Source organism: Prionailurus bengalensis, chromosome E1 (genome assembly GCF_016509475.1).
Source record: "Prionailurus bengalensis isolate Pbe53 chromosome E1, Fcat_Pben_1.1_paternal_pri, whole genome shotgun sequence".
In the NCBI taxonomy this organism is placed as follows: Eukaryota; Metazoa; Chordata; class Mammalia; order Carnivora; family Felidae; genus Prionailurus; species Prionailurus bengalensis.
Window position 1 is genome coordinate 14,952,506 of NC_057347.1, and position 12,443 is coordinate 14,964,948.

Here is a 12,443-nt window from a genome sequence, read left to right on the forward strand (position 1 = left end):
TTAAGGATAAAGCACGTTTATTGCAAAGTATACATTGAAACATGATAGGGGCAGCCTTCGTGTAATATGTAATCAGCCACCCCCTAGGCTTTTCTTTTTCTGGGATATTTGAACTTGAAACTGGAGCATTAAATGCCCCTGGGGTCCAGAATTTTGCCTATGAAGAGAAGGGCCCCTGTGTCTGTGTCTCTCAGTACGAAAATGAAAGGTTGGTTAAGGTGATAGTCCAGGGGAAAGGTGAGGCGGGCAGGCTGGAGCCCTGCGCTGGGGGCAGTGCTGGCCCCATCCTCATTCCACTCGAAGCCACCTCGATGTTCCACTTGAGTAAGTTTAATAGGTTTGCCTGTGATCTTGCTAAAGTCTGGCGAATCAAACAAGGATTGTAGTTCTGCAGAGATTGAGAGAGATTTCCGTTAAAACCCTGCCTTACCCAACACCCCGAGGAAGAATATGCTCCTGATTCTTAAGTCCTGATTCTCAAGAAGGCAGGCAAGCTGGGAGTAGAACACCACTTTGGACATTCTGTGAGGTATGAACACAGGCCTCTGGGCTGGGTAGGGAGTAAGTGACTTGCCCAAGAGCACACAGCAAGCGAGGTTAAGATTAGAAACCAGCTCAACAGACCTGTCTTGAGACGCAGTGTTCTATTAAAAGATGCATGCTTCTGGGGCTGAGGAATGTGTCTGATAAGGAAGGCAGTTCAGTCTTCCCCAGTCATCCCTGGCTTCCCTACTCAAGGGCCATGGAGCCCTTGAGTTCTGCTTATCAAGGTGGAAGGCTCCAAGGCTCAACCCCATGCACCCCAAGAGCAAGGGGGTCTTGCGGACATACTCATCTCCTGCAGGGACTTAGTGACTTCGCCTTCATAACTCAGCTTCAGCTTGGGGATGGTCAAGACGGCTTGAATAGTCTTCAGCTCTCGGTCTATGTCATGAATGAATTCAGAGGTGAGGCTCTCTTCTATCATGGTCAGGTTCTGGGTTACTTTCAGAGGCAGGAAAAAGATGATGCTCATGCTGCCGGTCAAGGGCAGCTGGGCAATCTGCAACAATAGAGAAGGAGCACAGGGGTTAGTGCTTTGAAGCCCAAGAGCCCAGGGCTAGACACACACTCCAGGATGCCTTCTCCTCTCCTGTTTGGGTCCCTGGCCATGCCTTCCCCGGCCCCTAATCTATTTAACAACTGTCCTTCTAGGCCACTGCTTTCTGGCAGCAAGATATCTACTCTGGTTCCTTCCAAAGAGTAGACTCTTGTCTTTTCTTACCTCAGCCTAATACCAACTAAAGTTATGTGCTGAAAGAATTTTCTCCTGTGGTTCTAAGGAGCTAGGATTGAATCCCAGGTCCGTATTTTCTCCTGAGGATTGTCTGCCAATAGTTACTGATCATCTGTTATGTACAGAGCCCTGGACTAGAAGGTGGGGGGCGTTGAGCACAGCAACACAGAAGCAGTAATAAAATGAGTCTTTGGAGCAGAGGTTGTGAACCTAAGGTCCATGGGACAAACAGCATCAGGAGTCCTAACGGCCCCTGAAACCACATACAGAAATGTGTGCATGGGTATACGTGGCTTTTCTCTCCAGTGTTTTGGGCGTTCTGTCAGATTCCCAAAGAAAAAGGTTTAAGAACTACTGATTTAGAATTAAAAGATGTCTAGTATATGTGAAAGATTTAGAATGCCAGCAATTCGGAGTTTGTGACAGTTTGTTTTTTAATTTTTTAATGTTTAGTTACTTTTGAGTGAGAGAGAGAGAGAGCAGGGAAGGGGTAGAGGGAGAGAATCTGAAGCAGGCTCCAGGCTCTGAGCTGTCAGCACAGAGCTCGATGCGGGGCTCAAACTCAACAGGGTGCAAGATCATGACCTGAGCTGAAGTGGGGCACTTAACCAACTGAGCCACCCAGGCGCCTGAGTTTGTGACAGTTTTTTAAAGTTTCGCTTTGAATTCTAGAAATAAAAGATCTCCCCAAAGAGAGAAAAGGAGAAAGAGAGAGGAAGATGGTGGAAAAAAGACAAGAAAACACCAACATTTGAGTTGTCCACTCTTGGCCCATTTCGCATTATCTTCTCTCTTTTTTTTTTTTTTAAAGTAGACCCCATGCCCAACATGAGGCTCAACTCACGACCCTGAGATCAAGAGTCGACGGCTTTACCTACTGAGTCAGCCAGGCGGCCCTCCCATTATCTATTAATCCTTACAACAAACCCTGAGAGGATAAGTTTCAATACCTGTCCTTCTTCATTTTAAGAAGAAAGGCTCAGAGAAGCTGTTGACTTGCTAAAAGTCCCACAGAATTTAGACAGCTATCACATCTCAAAGGTCATCTTATTTCCACTATACCATCCTGCCTATCTCAGTCCCCCCGGCACCCACCACTCACCCTACCCCCTACAGACCTTGCAACTGAGATCAGAGTCCAAGCCGTAGCGTAAAGTGGCCTTAGGGTCTGACATCATGGGGACTCTCACGGTCCTCTCCTCATCCAAATGGAAATCTTCAAGGGAAGTCTTTCTGGGGTCAAACTTTGTTACCCACTGCCCTGGAATGAAACAAATGGGGTGCCCTGAGCCCCGGGAGACCAGACAGGCATTGGGACCATGGTGTGAGACCAAAGCATATTGTGGAAAGCTGCCTGGCTAAAGCAACCGCTCCAGAATGTGCAGGCTGGACCACAATATGTCTAGGATCTGAACACCTTCCGTGTATAGACTCAGGAGGAAGGAAATACATTGATTTTAGTGATTTGATGGTCTGGATTATACAATAATATCCTCCTGTGATAGCCCAGGGGGAAAAGTAAACTGGTATCTACTTCTGCAGTGAGGTGTCTGGGAGACAGCATCGAAGGAGGTCAGAGCTGTAAGGGACCTCAGCATCACCCCCTCACATCTGAAAAAGCGCCGAAGCCCAAGAGGGGTGAAGGCACTTGGCAGTACAGCGATGTGATAACCAAGCTCCCTTAGTCTGACGTGACCTTCTGGAGATCAGTGCTTCAAGGAGGGCTTTTCTCAAGGTTAGGGGTCCACTGTTGCTACCGCCCGAGAGCTGGTTGTAAAGCATCGGAGGTTGTCCAAATCCCACCCAAGTCTTATCTGAATGGGGCCAGCCTCGCATGGCGAACAACGGTTTGTCGAATACTTGCCGTGTCCTGGGCACAGTGCTCTGGTCGATGTGAAGATAGGAGACGGTACAGACAGAGGGCCTCTGACGTGTGTCATCCCGTGTTAGAGGTGAGGGAATAGGCCCGGGAAGGCTGTGAGGCCTGCGCAGGGCTCTGCAGCCGGGAAAGGCCGAGCTGGGCTTTGACCCCCCTGTGACTCCAGCCCAAATCTAACGGTGGCCCGCCCCAAACAGGCACAAGAGTGGTAGTGCTCTCTTGTCTGGGCTGGTCTTTCTGCATAAGCCTCTTCGCTTTGTAGGCACTCCCCACGTTTGCCTGGGATTAGGTGACGAGCACAGAGCTCTCAGGCAAGGGTGTTTCCCGGGTCATCCTCTGGCTGTTCGCCTCTGGGTTCCTGCTGAGCTCCATCTCTGACGTCCCGCCCTTCCCCAGCCCCTCGGACACCCACCACCCACCCTTGGCCAAACGAGAGGTGGAGGAGCCCTCACCCTTGAAGTAAGCCACACCGAGAAGGAGAATGCTGATTTCACTGGGTATCTCCCGTGTGGACCTAGCAATTTTCCCTTTCATCTGGGCCTGCACCCAGTTGTTAACCTCCTGAAGGTCCAAGCGAGAGTTGCCGGTCAGGATTCTGGGCCTGGTGCCGTAGGACTTTTCCAGTGGCGCGACAAAGCTGGATTTTATCCGCAGCTCTGGGGAGACATGGAGAGAGAATGTGCTCTGAGAGCTAACCAGCATCCGCTGTTTGAGAGCATGCCAGGCTCAGGTTCTGGTTTACCACTCAGCAGGACCCGACTTCCTGCCTAGTGACTTCCCGTGACTTGCCGGGACTTTGTGCCAGCTTCCCCAGGCTCTGGACAGGGAACAACCAGTTTCTCTCATTGCCATTTCTCTTTGTGTTACCGCCCTCCCCCAACCCTCCCGCTGTCTCCCTCAGGCCACTTCTTCTTTCTGATCCTCTTTGAGCTCACGGGCCCCTTCCTGCCCACCAGTGCCAGCCCCAGCCTGGACAGATGTGATCTAGTGTTTAGAATGAAGCCCCCATGTGGAGGAGAGAGCTCCATATTCCTCGGGCATCCCTAGCTAGCAAGGTGACTCACTCCTCTCAAAGATGATCCGGGAAGCACTCTTGAAGTTCTTCTGGGGGGCAGTGACGGCAGCAAGGAGCTCCTTATAGGTGCCGTGGATGTCCGGGTTGCTGATCAGGTCATAGTAGAGAGCCCGGTGAATGGTGGATTCTGTCCTCTGTTCTGCTCCTGTCAGAGAGACATGGGTGGGAGCCTCACTAACTGCCCACCGGGGCCCAGATCAGGCCAGATCTCAGGACAGGCCACCACACTCTAGTCTTTTACTGCTCATACTGGAAACATCTTAGACTGGCAAGAAATTTGAAGGCAATGGAAGAAAAATGTTTTTTTCTAATGCAGGCTAAGGTCATCAGGCCTAGAGAGCGCAATAAGGGTAGGACTGAGAGGTATAAGCCCCGATGCATCTCCATCACAGCTGTTACCAGAACGTTTTGTGGTTACCTGTTTATTAGTCTTAGCTAATAGAGACTCATTAGCTCAGCTAATATGAACTCAGCTGCGAGCCGAGGGCGGGTAGAGACCACGCCTGCTTGTGTGCAGTTGAACCCCCATAATCTAGCCGGACGGCTGGTATGCAGAAGCTTCTTGAAGGAATGAATGAGTGTTGAGTCACCCTGTCTATGAGTGGTCCCAAGGCCTCACCCCTGAGTCAGCAGTGCTCAGCGCCTCCGGGGAGCGAGGAAGGGATTGTACGTGAACATGCAGGGGACCTCAGCAGGCCAGTCTCTCAAGCACCTCTTCGCCCCTTCCTGAGGGGAAGAGTCTCTAGGACTTAGAGAGGCATGTACACGCAGAGGATTCTGGGGCCGTCTGCGTCTGAGAACTCACCCAGTGAGAGGGCAGAGAGAGCAGTGGCCACGCTGAGTGGAGACAGCAGCACATTGGCAGTAGGGCTCAGGCTGGACCTCACGCGGTACAGATCATAGCCGAAGTTGGAGACGGCCGCTGCCAGCTTGTTCACGGGGACCTTGAAGAAGGGGTCCTCCTCCTCCACCGGCACCCCTGTGGTGTCAGGAGCTGGGGAGTCCTGGATTTGAGTAAAAAGGGCCATTAGAGATGAGCCGTGGATGACTGGTCTCGTTGCTTTGAGTGGGATTGTCATTCTGGCCCCTTACAGCCATCCCGCCTGAGGACCGTCCATGTAGCCTAACTTTGGAATGTGTCTGTGCTCCCTGATCATGCAGGAGCTCTCTGCTGGGGACAGACAGCCCCAAATGGAAATCAGTTGACCACATTTAAACACTGGTGACCTGTGAGCCTCAGGCCTATAATAATTTTAAAAAAGAGAGAAAGAGCCTCCTGCCTTCCAAGGAACTCTGTTCTCAGCCCAGAGCAAGCTACCTGTCTGTTCCCCCTTGCTTACTGCTCCCAGGTCTCTACCTGGACCCTCCTTGCCTTTCACGGCCTTGATCACACATCATCTCCTCCACCACAGACTTTCCCTCGTTGCCCCAAAGTGAAGGTGCTTTTTGGTTTTCTGAACTTTTTACAGAGTCAACTACCACTTACATATGAACCACCTACCATGTACTGGGCTCTGTGCTAGTTCTTTTCATTTGAGGTACTTTATTTCTTGCTTATTGATGTATTCCATGCCTCAAAAGACCGAGTGCCTTGAAGGCAAGAACTGAGTCTTTGATGTTTCCGCCCATCCCCAGCCCCTACAGAGCAGGTATTCAGTAGGTAGAAAGTGAGTGACTGACCACAATGGCCCTGTAAGGGTAGGTGTTTTTAAACCCACTTTATCAATAAGATAGAGACAGACTCAGGTGACAGTGACTTGTCTAAGGTAACCAAGCTAGGGGCACCTGGGAGGCTCAGTGGGTTAAGCCTCTGATTTCAGTGAGGTCATGATGCCATGCTTCACGGGTTCGAGCCCCACGTCGGGCTCTGTGCTGACAGCTCAGAGCTTGGAGCCTGCTTTGGATTCTGTGTCTCCCTCTCTCTCTGCTCCTCCCCTGCTTGCATTCTGTCTCCCAAAAACAAATAAACATAAAAAAAATTTTTTTAGAAAGAAAGAAAGAAAGAAAGAAAGAAAGAAAGAAAGAAAGAACGAACGAACAAGGTAACCAAGCTAAATGAGAGGTAGAGCGAGAACTCAAACTCAGAACTCACAATGAAGTCCAGGGCTTCGGTCATTATGCCCGTGCAGCCCTGGTCCCTCACTGTCACTCAGTATTAGGTTCTCAGCATCTGCCTTTGCAGTCTGAGGCCTTCCACACTCATATCTCTGCCGCACCCTGGTTGGTATCTGCACAAATATCCAGGAACTCACCCAGTCAGTGAGACCCACAGTCCCACAAGGTAATGAGAAAAGGCCTTCACCAAAGGGACCACCCTGGTCCCTGGGGTTTGTTAGACTGCCTTCACCTTTCACCTTCTGGGATCTTATTTCTGTCTCCACTAGGTTCTCTGAAAGGCAGGGCAAGATGCTTTCTGTCTGTTTTGCTGATGTCTATATGTAAAGGCCAGAGCCTGGCCTGGAACCTGGGTGTCTGTCCCGTCTCCCATGCTGCCTGCTAAGGAGGGGCTGGGATTGCTGACGTCCCCACCTCACCCCACCCCCACTGACCTCCAGGCTGCCCGCGTTGTCCTGGCAGCTGCCTGGCCCGAGGAGGGCTCCAGCCCAGAGGAGTAGCATGAGGGCCTGCATCCCGGGGCCTGGAAGAAAGCAAGGGGCAGTGAGCTGTTTCCCTCACCCACTGCCCTGCTCCACCAGCCACCCTGGACAGGAAGCAGGAGCTCGATAGGGCCAGCCACCTCGCCTCTGACTTCCCCAGGCTAGAAGTGGCCCCTCAACTTGACAGTCCCTCCCTCTCATCACCTCTCCTCTCCTCCACCTGCCTCAAGGCCTACCGTCCCAGGGTGAACCTGCGCTTTCCTCTGCTGTATCAGGAGACCTACCTTTGGACCCAAACCTCCAGGGCCATGGAGATCGAGTCGTGGGCCCCTCTGCGTGGATATGGCCTAGCACAAATGCACAGCAAGGCATTTCCCTAGAGGCACCCAGCCAGCTCATTACATAGGATTTGGGGTAATGTGTGAAGGGGGCAGAACCGAGGTCCCATATGTAGAATGACAGAATACAGAGAATGGAGACATCTGGTCGAGCCCCTGCTTTCCCCAGGAAGTTCTTAGACTCTCCCCTTGAATTCCTCTGGTCTAGAACCCGTGGCCGCATGAGGGACTCATTCCCTTCCCAGTTCTCTGTTGAGAGCTCTTAGTCTCCTACTTAGGAGCACTGGCCCTAGGGTCAAACAACTGGGTACAAATCTCAGTTTGTCTTAATACCTCTCTAAATCACAGTGTCTTCTCTTGTGAAATGGAGATCAAATAGTTCTTACCTATTGTGATGATGATTAAATTGGATAATGTCTCCATAGACCTGAACAGGGCAAAGGCAGGTGAGCTCTCCAGCAGCCCCTGAGCTGAAGTGGGTCTCCCTACACCTGGAACCCCAGGGCGCCCCTTCATCCTAGGGAGACAGGTCCTCTTCCAGCCACCAGCTCAAAAATAGCTCTTACACCCTCAGGGCTTTCTTTGCTTCAGGTTAAACAACCGGTTTCTTAGTAGGGCCCCCCAAGTCCATTCACCTCCCCAGCACTGGCCTCCTCTGGACCCACTCTCTCTGGCCCCTGGACCACGAGGGAAACGGGAAATCTGGGTCCAGAGCTGTATGCGTGCCACCATCCCTCACCCTCCTGCACTTGCTGCATCCGTGAGCTCACCCCTGGGAGTCTGGGTGTGGGGTGGGAGGGGCGGAAGGCAGCTAAGGGGGCTTCACAGGTAGGATCTTCTAAGAGGCCCTCTGTTTAAAAAGTGGGAGAAGGGGGAGCCGGGGTGGCTCAGTTGGTTAGGTGTCCGACTTCAGCTCAGGTCATGATCTCACGGTTCATGGGTTCGAGCCCCGTGTCGGGCTCTGTGCTGACAGCTCGGAGTCTGGAGCTTGCTTCAGATTCTGTGTCTCCCTCTCTCTCTGCCCCTTCCCCTTGCACTCTCTGTCTGTGTCTCTCTCTCAAAAATAAACAAACATTAAAAATTTTTTTAATAAAAAATAAAAAGTGGGAGAAGGCCTCAGAAGCTAGGACCTCTGGTTGGTCTGTGACCTCCCTCTGTCCACACTGCCAAGTCAACCATTTATAATCTGCCTTCCCTGCCCCTCACCTCCCTGACACACGCACAGGCCAAGGGTCTTGAGCACTTTCCTTGTCATCCTCTCATATACCCAGAAATACCCTCCCACACGCACAACACACATACTTTCCTGACTTCTCAGAACAAATAGGAAAGTCGGGAGTGCGGTGTGTGATTTTTGGCCAAAGTCCTTAGAATCAAGCCAGATAATCCACCAGACAACACCGTAGAGATGAAAAGCAATGAAAGAGGCCGCCTCCAGAGTCTGCCCAGCTCATGGCTGGACTGCGGGTGGGAGCGAGCCTGGCTGTCTTCCCAAACTCTGATAGGGAGCTGCGTCCCAGGGTGAGCCCCACAGACCCTCGTTCTCAGCCAGCTGCCCTCCTATACAGCTGCGGCTGGCGCTCAGGGAGAAATCTTCCGTTGAGGCAACAGGAAAAGCTTTCTGTGGTACCAGATCGAAACCTTTAACACCATCCAGGCTCACAGCTGCTCTCTCCACCCGCCAGCCCCACCCCAGAGCTGGCGGAGCCTTCTCGCCTGAGCCTCAGCAGACTGGTTTATCAGAGACCCAAAATTCCAGGAGATTCACAGGCAGCAAGGCTAAAGGATAAGCCGTTAGCTCTAGTCCCTCTGGCCGGGGGAGGTGGGGGGCATCCTGGCATAGTGTCTAAGGAAGCTACGTTTACAGTTCAAATGCACTTGAAGGTCAGACCTTCCCCACGGGAGTCCCTACAGAATCAGCCTAAGCCCCGGGGTCATGTGATCACTGTCCCCATGTGGGTGGGCTGAAGAGAAGTGAGGGACCCTGGCAGTGAAAGGCACATGGGTCCCCAGCCGGCCCAGAGCCAGTCGCTGGGACATGTACTATTAATGGCACCTCTGAATCTTCTATCTCAAGCCCTGGGGATGAGGGAAGAGGAGAGATTATTGAGAGCCCCCTACAAGGGCACTGAGAGAGCAGAGAGAAAGAGTCTGCGTGGGGTTGGGGGGCCCTCTGAGCCCACTCACTGCCCTGTCCAAGGTGATTGTTCCGTGGGCTGAGGGCAGGCAGCCGCTGCCTGGCCAGGGGCACAGGGACAATGATGCCATCCTGTCCAAAGGGCAGTATCCAAGCCAGACTCCTGTCATACCAGGAAGGGGAGGGCATGGGGAGGAGGTAGATACGCTCCCCGTTGGGCCAAGGTCAGGCCTTCCTTGCTGCCACATTTACTCAAATCAAGAGACACAAGGAACTGGGATTTTGTGATCTTGCCTTCAAGCTGGGAGGATAAATTTGAGCCAATACATGTGTTTCAGATTAAATCCAGCTGTGAGACAAACACCATCCCTCCTCCTTCCAGCACCACACAGCCTAAAGCCACATGGCAGTGGACCTCCTGGGCAGCACAGGGAAGGGCACCACCCTCTCTCCTGGGAGAGAGGTTCCGAGGGTCCCCTCCAGGCCCACTCCACCCATGGGGACCCTGCCAGTCCCCGGGAAGCCTTCCTTCTGAAGCCTGGGAGCCTGAATGAGTGGGGCCACGGTGCCCATGAGTTTCACCTCCCCACGCCCCAGAAGGGCCAGCCCTAGAAGCAGAACTGTCTGGCCCCCTTCCCCTCCCACCCTGAACTCCTGGTGACAGGCATGGGCCAGACAGTGATGGGATTTCTGGGAAGCCTGCGGCTTTTGTTTGGCCCAGACCCGCTCCTTGCTGTGGTGTACCCCGGGGAGCAGAAAGGATGCAGGCAGCCAATCTCTCCAGACCCCATACGCTGGCTGGACTAAAGAGTGGTCGTTGTTTGCGAGAGGCCAAAGCCCCACTGGTCTCCCATCCCAGCCTTTACTGGAAGCTAATTTGGCCCAAGAGGAAGGATGGCGACTGGATAGAAGGACCCAGCCGTCCCTCGTCCCAGTCTTCTGTAGGGCTCAACAGGTCAGCTGCTTGGCGGTGTAGGAAGTTACCTCTGAAATCGGCACCAATTGATTTTGAAAAAGCAGCAGGGAGCTGAGCCCAAGCCAGGGCTGGGCTGGAGGGGGTTGGGGGGCTGCCTCGTAAATACCCCCAGGGAAGCAGTGCTCCGGGACAGCCTCCTTCCCTTAGGTCTGCGGAGCCCCTTGGAGGTGCTGCTCAGACCCGGCCCAGCAGCTGAGCCCTCTGTTTTCTTTCCACTACCGCCCTCCTCCATTGCTTCCCACCCACTTCATTCAAAAGTCTTTCCAGCCTCTTCTTCCAGTGGTGCAGTGGGGTTTGGGGATAACTGGGCCCTGGCCTTCTACCCCCAACCCCTTCTGCCCTCTCTTATCCTCTCACCCCCGTGCCCAAGCTGCAGGAGCTCTTGGCTCCCCACCTCCTCTCCTTCGCACCCCTCTTTTCTGCTCCCTGCCTGTCTCAACCCCGGGGAGCCTCTCCAGTCTTCCCCTGACACTCGCACCAGCCAGGGAGCTGCTTTACCTGTGGGTGCACCGCAGCTCCGTGCCAGCCTCTGCACACCGAGGGGCTCCAGCAAGCACAAGAGCTATTGCAGCCGCCTCCCGACCCAGCGCCCAGCAAGCTTCAGATTACAGCTACTCCTTTCTTAAAGCGACCTGCACTCAGTTTGGATTCTGTGATTGCATCACTGCCTGGTGTTAACTTTAACCCACTGCTGCCCTTCCACCGCACACCCCCAACACACACACACACATTCCCACACCGACTCCACCAGACCGTCCTCTGGGACCCTGGCCTTCCTCCTGCCTGCGGTCCCACCCCCAGAGGGCACCCTGGCCAACTCGGGTGGGAGACAGGCCTAAGGAAGGAAGAGACTTGCAGGAGGAGGCCCCGGAGGCAGGCTAGAGCAGAGAGGGGGAAAAAAAAAAAAACAACCCTGCCCAGTGCTAGGACTCTAGGTTTTTCCTGGTCCTTGGCTCTGGCACTAGCTGGGATTTGGGGCAAGACAACTCTCCCAGCTCCTGCCTTGCCTTGGCTGAAAAATGGAGAAATGGAACTGGGGTGTCTATCTGCTTTCTCAGCCCTGGAATTCTGTGATTTCTAAAGATCCGAAAGGGCAGTGGGGGAAATATCTGACCAGAGGAAGAACTGGGCTGTGCTAGAACCGTTAGTCCTGAGGGGAGGCCAAGAGCGTGCTGGGCACCTTCTAGGCACAATACAGGTCCTCTAGATGGGGGAACACCTGGGCCCTGCTCAGCTGGGATGTTTAGGACCTTGCAATGTGGTTGTGAACCTAAAATACTGACATGGGAAATAACGTAACAAAACGCTTTCCAGGCAGGTATGAGTGCTGGCCGAGAGCCCAGTGGTCATGCGGAGAAGAGATCAGGGAAGGAACGGGGAACGCCTGGAATATTTAGCTGGAGGAAGAGAAAATTCCAGAGAAGAGATCAGGGAAGGAACAGGGAACGCCCTGGAATATTTAGCTGGAGGAAGAGAAAATTCCAGAAAACACCATCACCTCCTGTGAGGCTCCAGGGAGCAGAACTAGAGCCCCTGGGTAGAACTTTCCAATGGGTTCAGCCTTATATAAGAAAACTCTCTCAACAGTCAGAGTTCAAGCCTTTCAACAAAAAAAGTTGAGTACCTCTATGCAAGTCGCTGGCTAGGTATGCAGAAGAGGAGAAGGATATAGATGAATAAGGCTCAGTGCCACACTCCAGAAACTTAACTGGCTAATAGTCAGAGGCTGGTACGAGAACAGATTGTTGCACCATAATGTGGCACATTCTGTGATAGCAGGCTCTACAACCCCACTGTCCAGTACAATAGTCACTAACCATGTGGCCACAGAGCACTTGAAATGTGGCTAATCTGATATCTTATAAGTGTAATATACACAGCAGATTGTGGATATTTTGTATGAAAAAAAAATACTGTAAAGTATCTCAGTAGTTTTTACACTGATTATATGTATTGGGTTAAATGCAATACATTACTAAAATTAATTTCACCTATTTCTTTTTTTTTTTTTTAATTTTTTTAACGTTTATTTTTGAGACAGAGAGAGACACAGCATGAACGGGGGAGGGGCAGAGAGAGAGGGAGACACAGAATCCAAAGCAGGCTCCAGGCTCTGAGCCATCAGCCCAGAGCCCGACATGGGGCTCGAACTCGCGGACCGCAAG

The 12,443-nt window shown here is 52.6% G+C and overlaps 1 protein-coding gene across 1 annotated transcript; it reads right to left on the minus strand.

The window, feature by feature from the left end:
- Positions 1 to 11,036, minus strand: SERPINF1 (serpin family F member 1). Its single transcript, XM_043583461.1, has 8 exons — positions 10,777 to 11,036; positions 6,780 to 6,868; positions 5,036 to 5,234; positions 4,220 to 4,375; positions 3,608 to 3,811; positions 2,395 to 2,537; positions 832 to 1,042; positions 1 to 388 (listed from the first exon to the last, which is right to left on the minus strand). Exons 2-8 carry the CDS (start codon positions 6,858 to 6,860, stop codon positions 129 to 131), a joined length of 1,254 nt encoding a protein of 417 aa, XP_043439396.1. The 5' UTR covers positions 6,861 to 6,868; positions 10,777 to 11,036; the 3' UTR covers positions 1 to 128.
- Positions 11,037 to 12,443: the final 1,407 nt, after the last annotated feature.

Bases quoted from the DNA above. Each gene is read 5' to 3' on its own strand.
- SERPINF1 (XM_043583461.1), bottom strand. From the start codon at position 6,860: ATGCAGGCCCTCATGCTACTCCTCTGGGCTGGAGCCCTCCTCGGGCCA. The intron at 1,043-2,394 runs GTCTGTAGGGGG...CTATTGTTGCAG, and splicing joins ACTCTGATCTCAGTTGCAAG to ATTGCCCAGCTGCCCTTGAC. The intron at 389-831 runs GTATGTCCGCAA...CAATCTCTGCAG, and splicing joins TAAGTCCCTGCAGGAGATGA to AACTACAATCCTTGTTTGAT.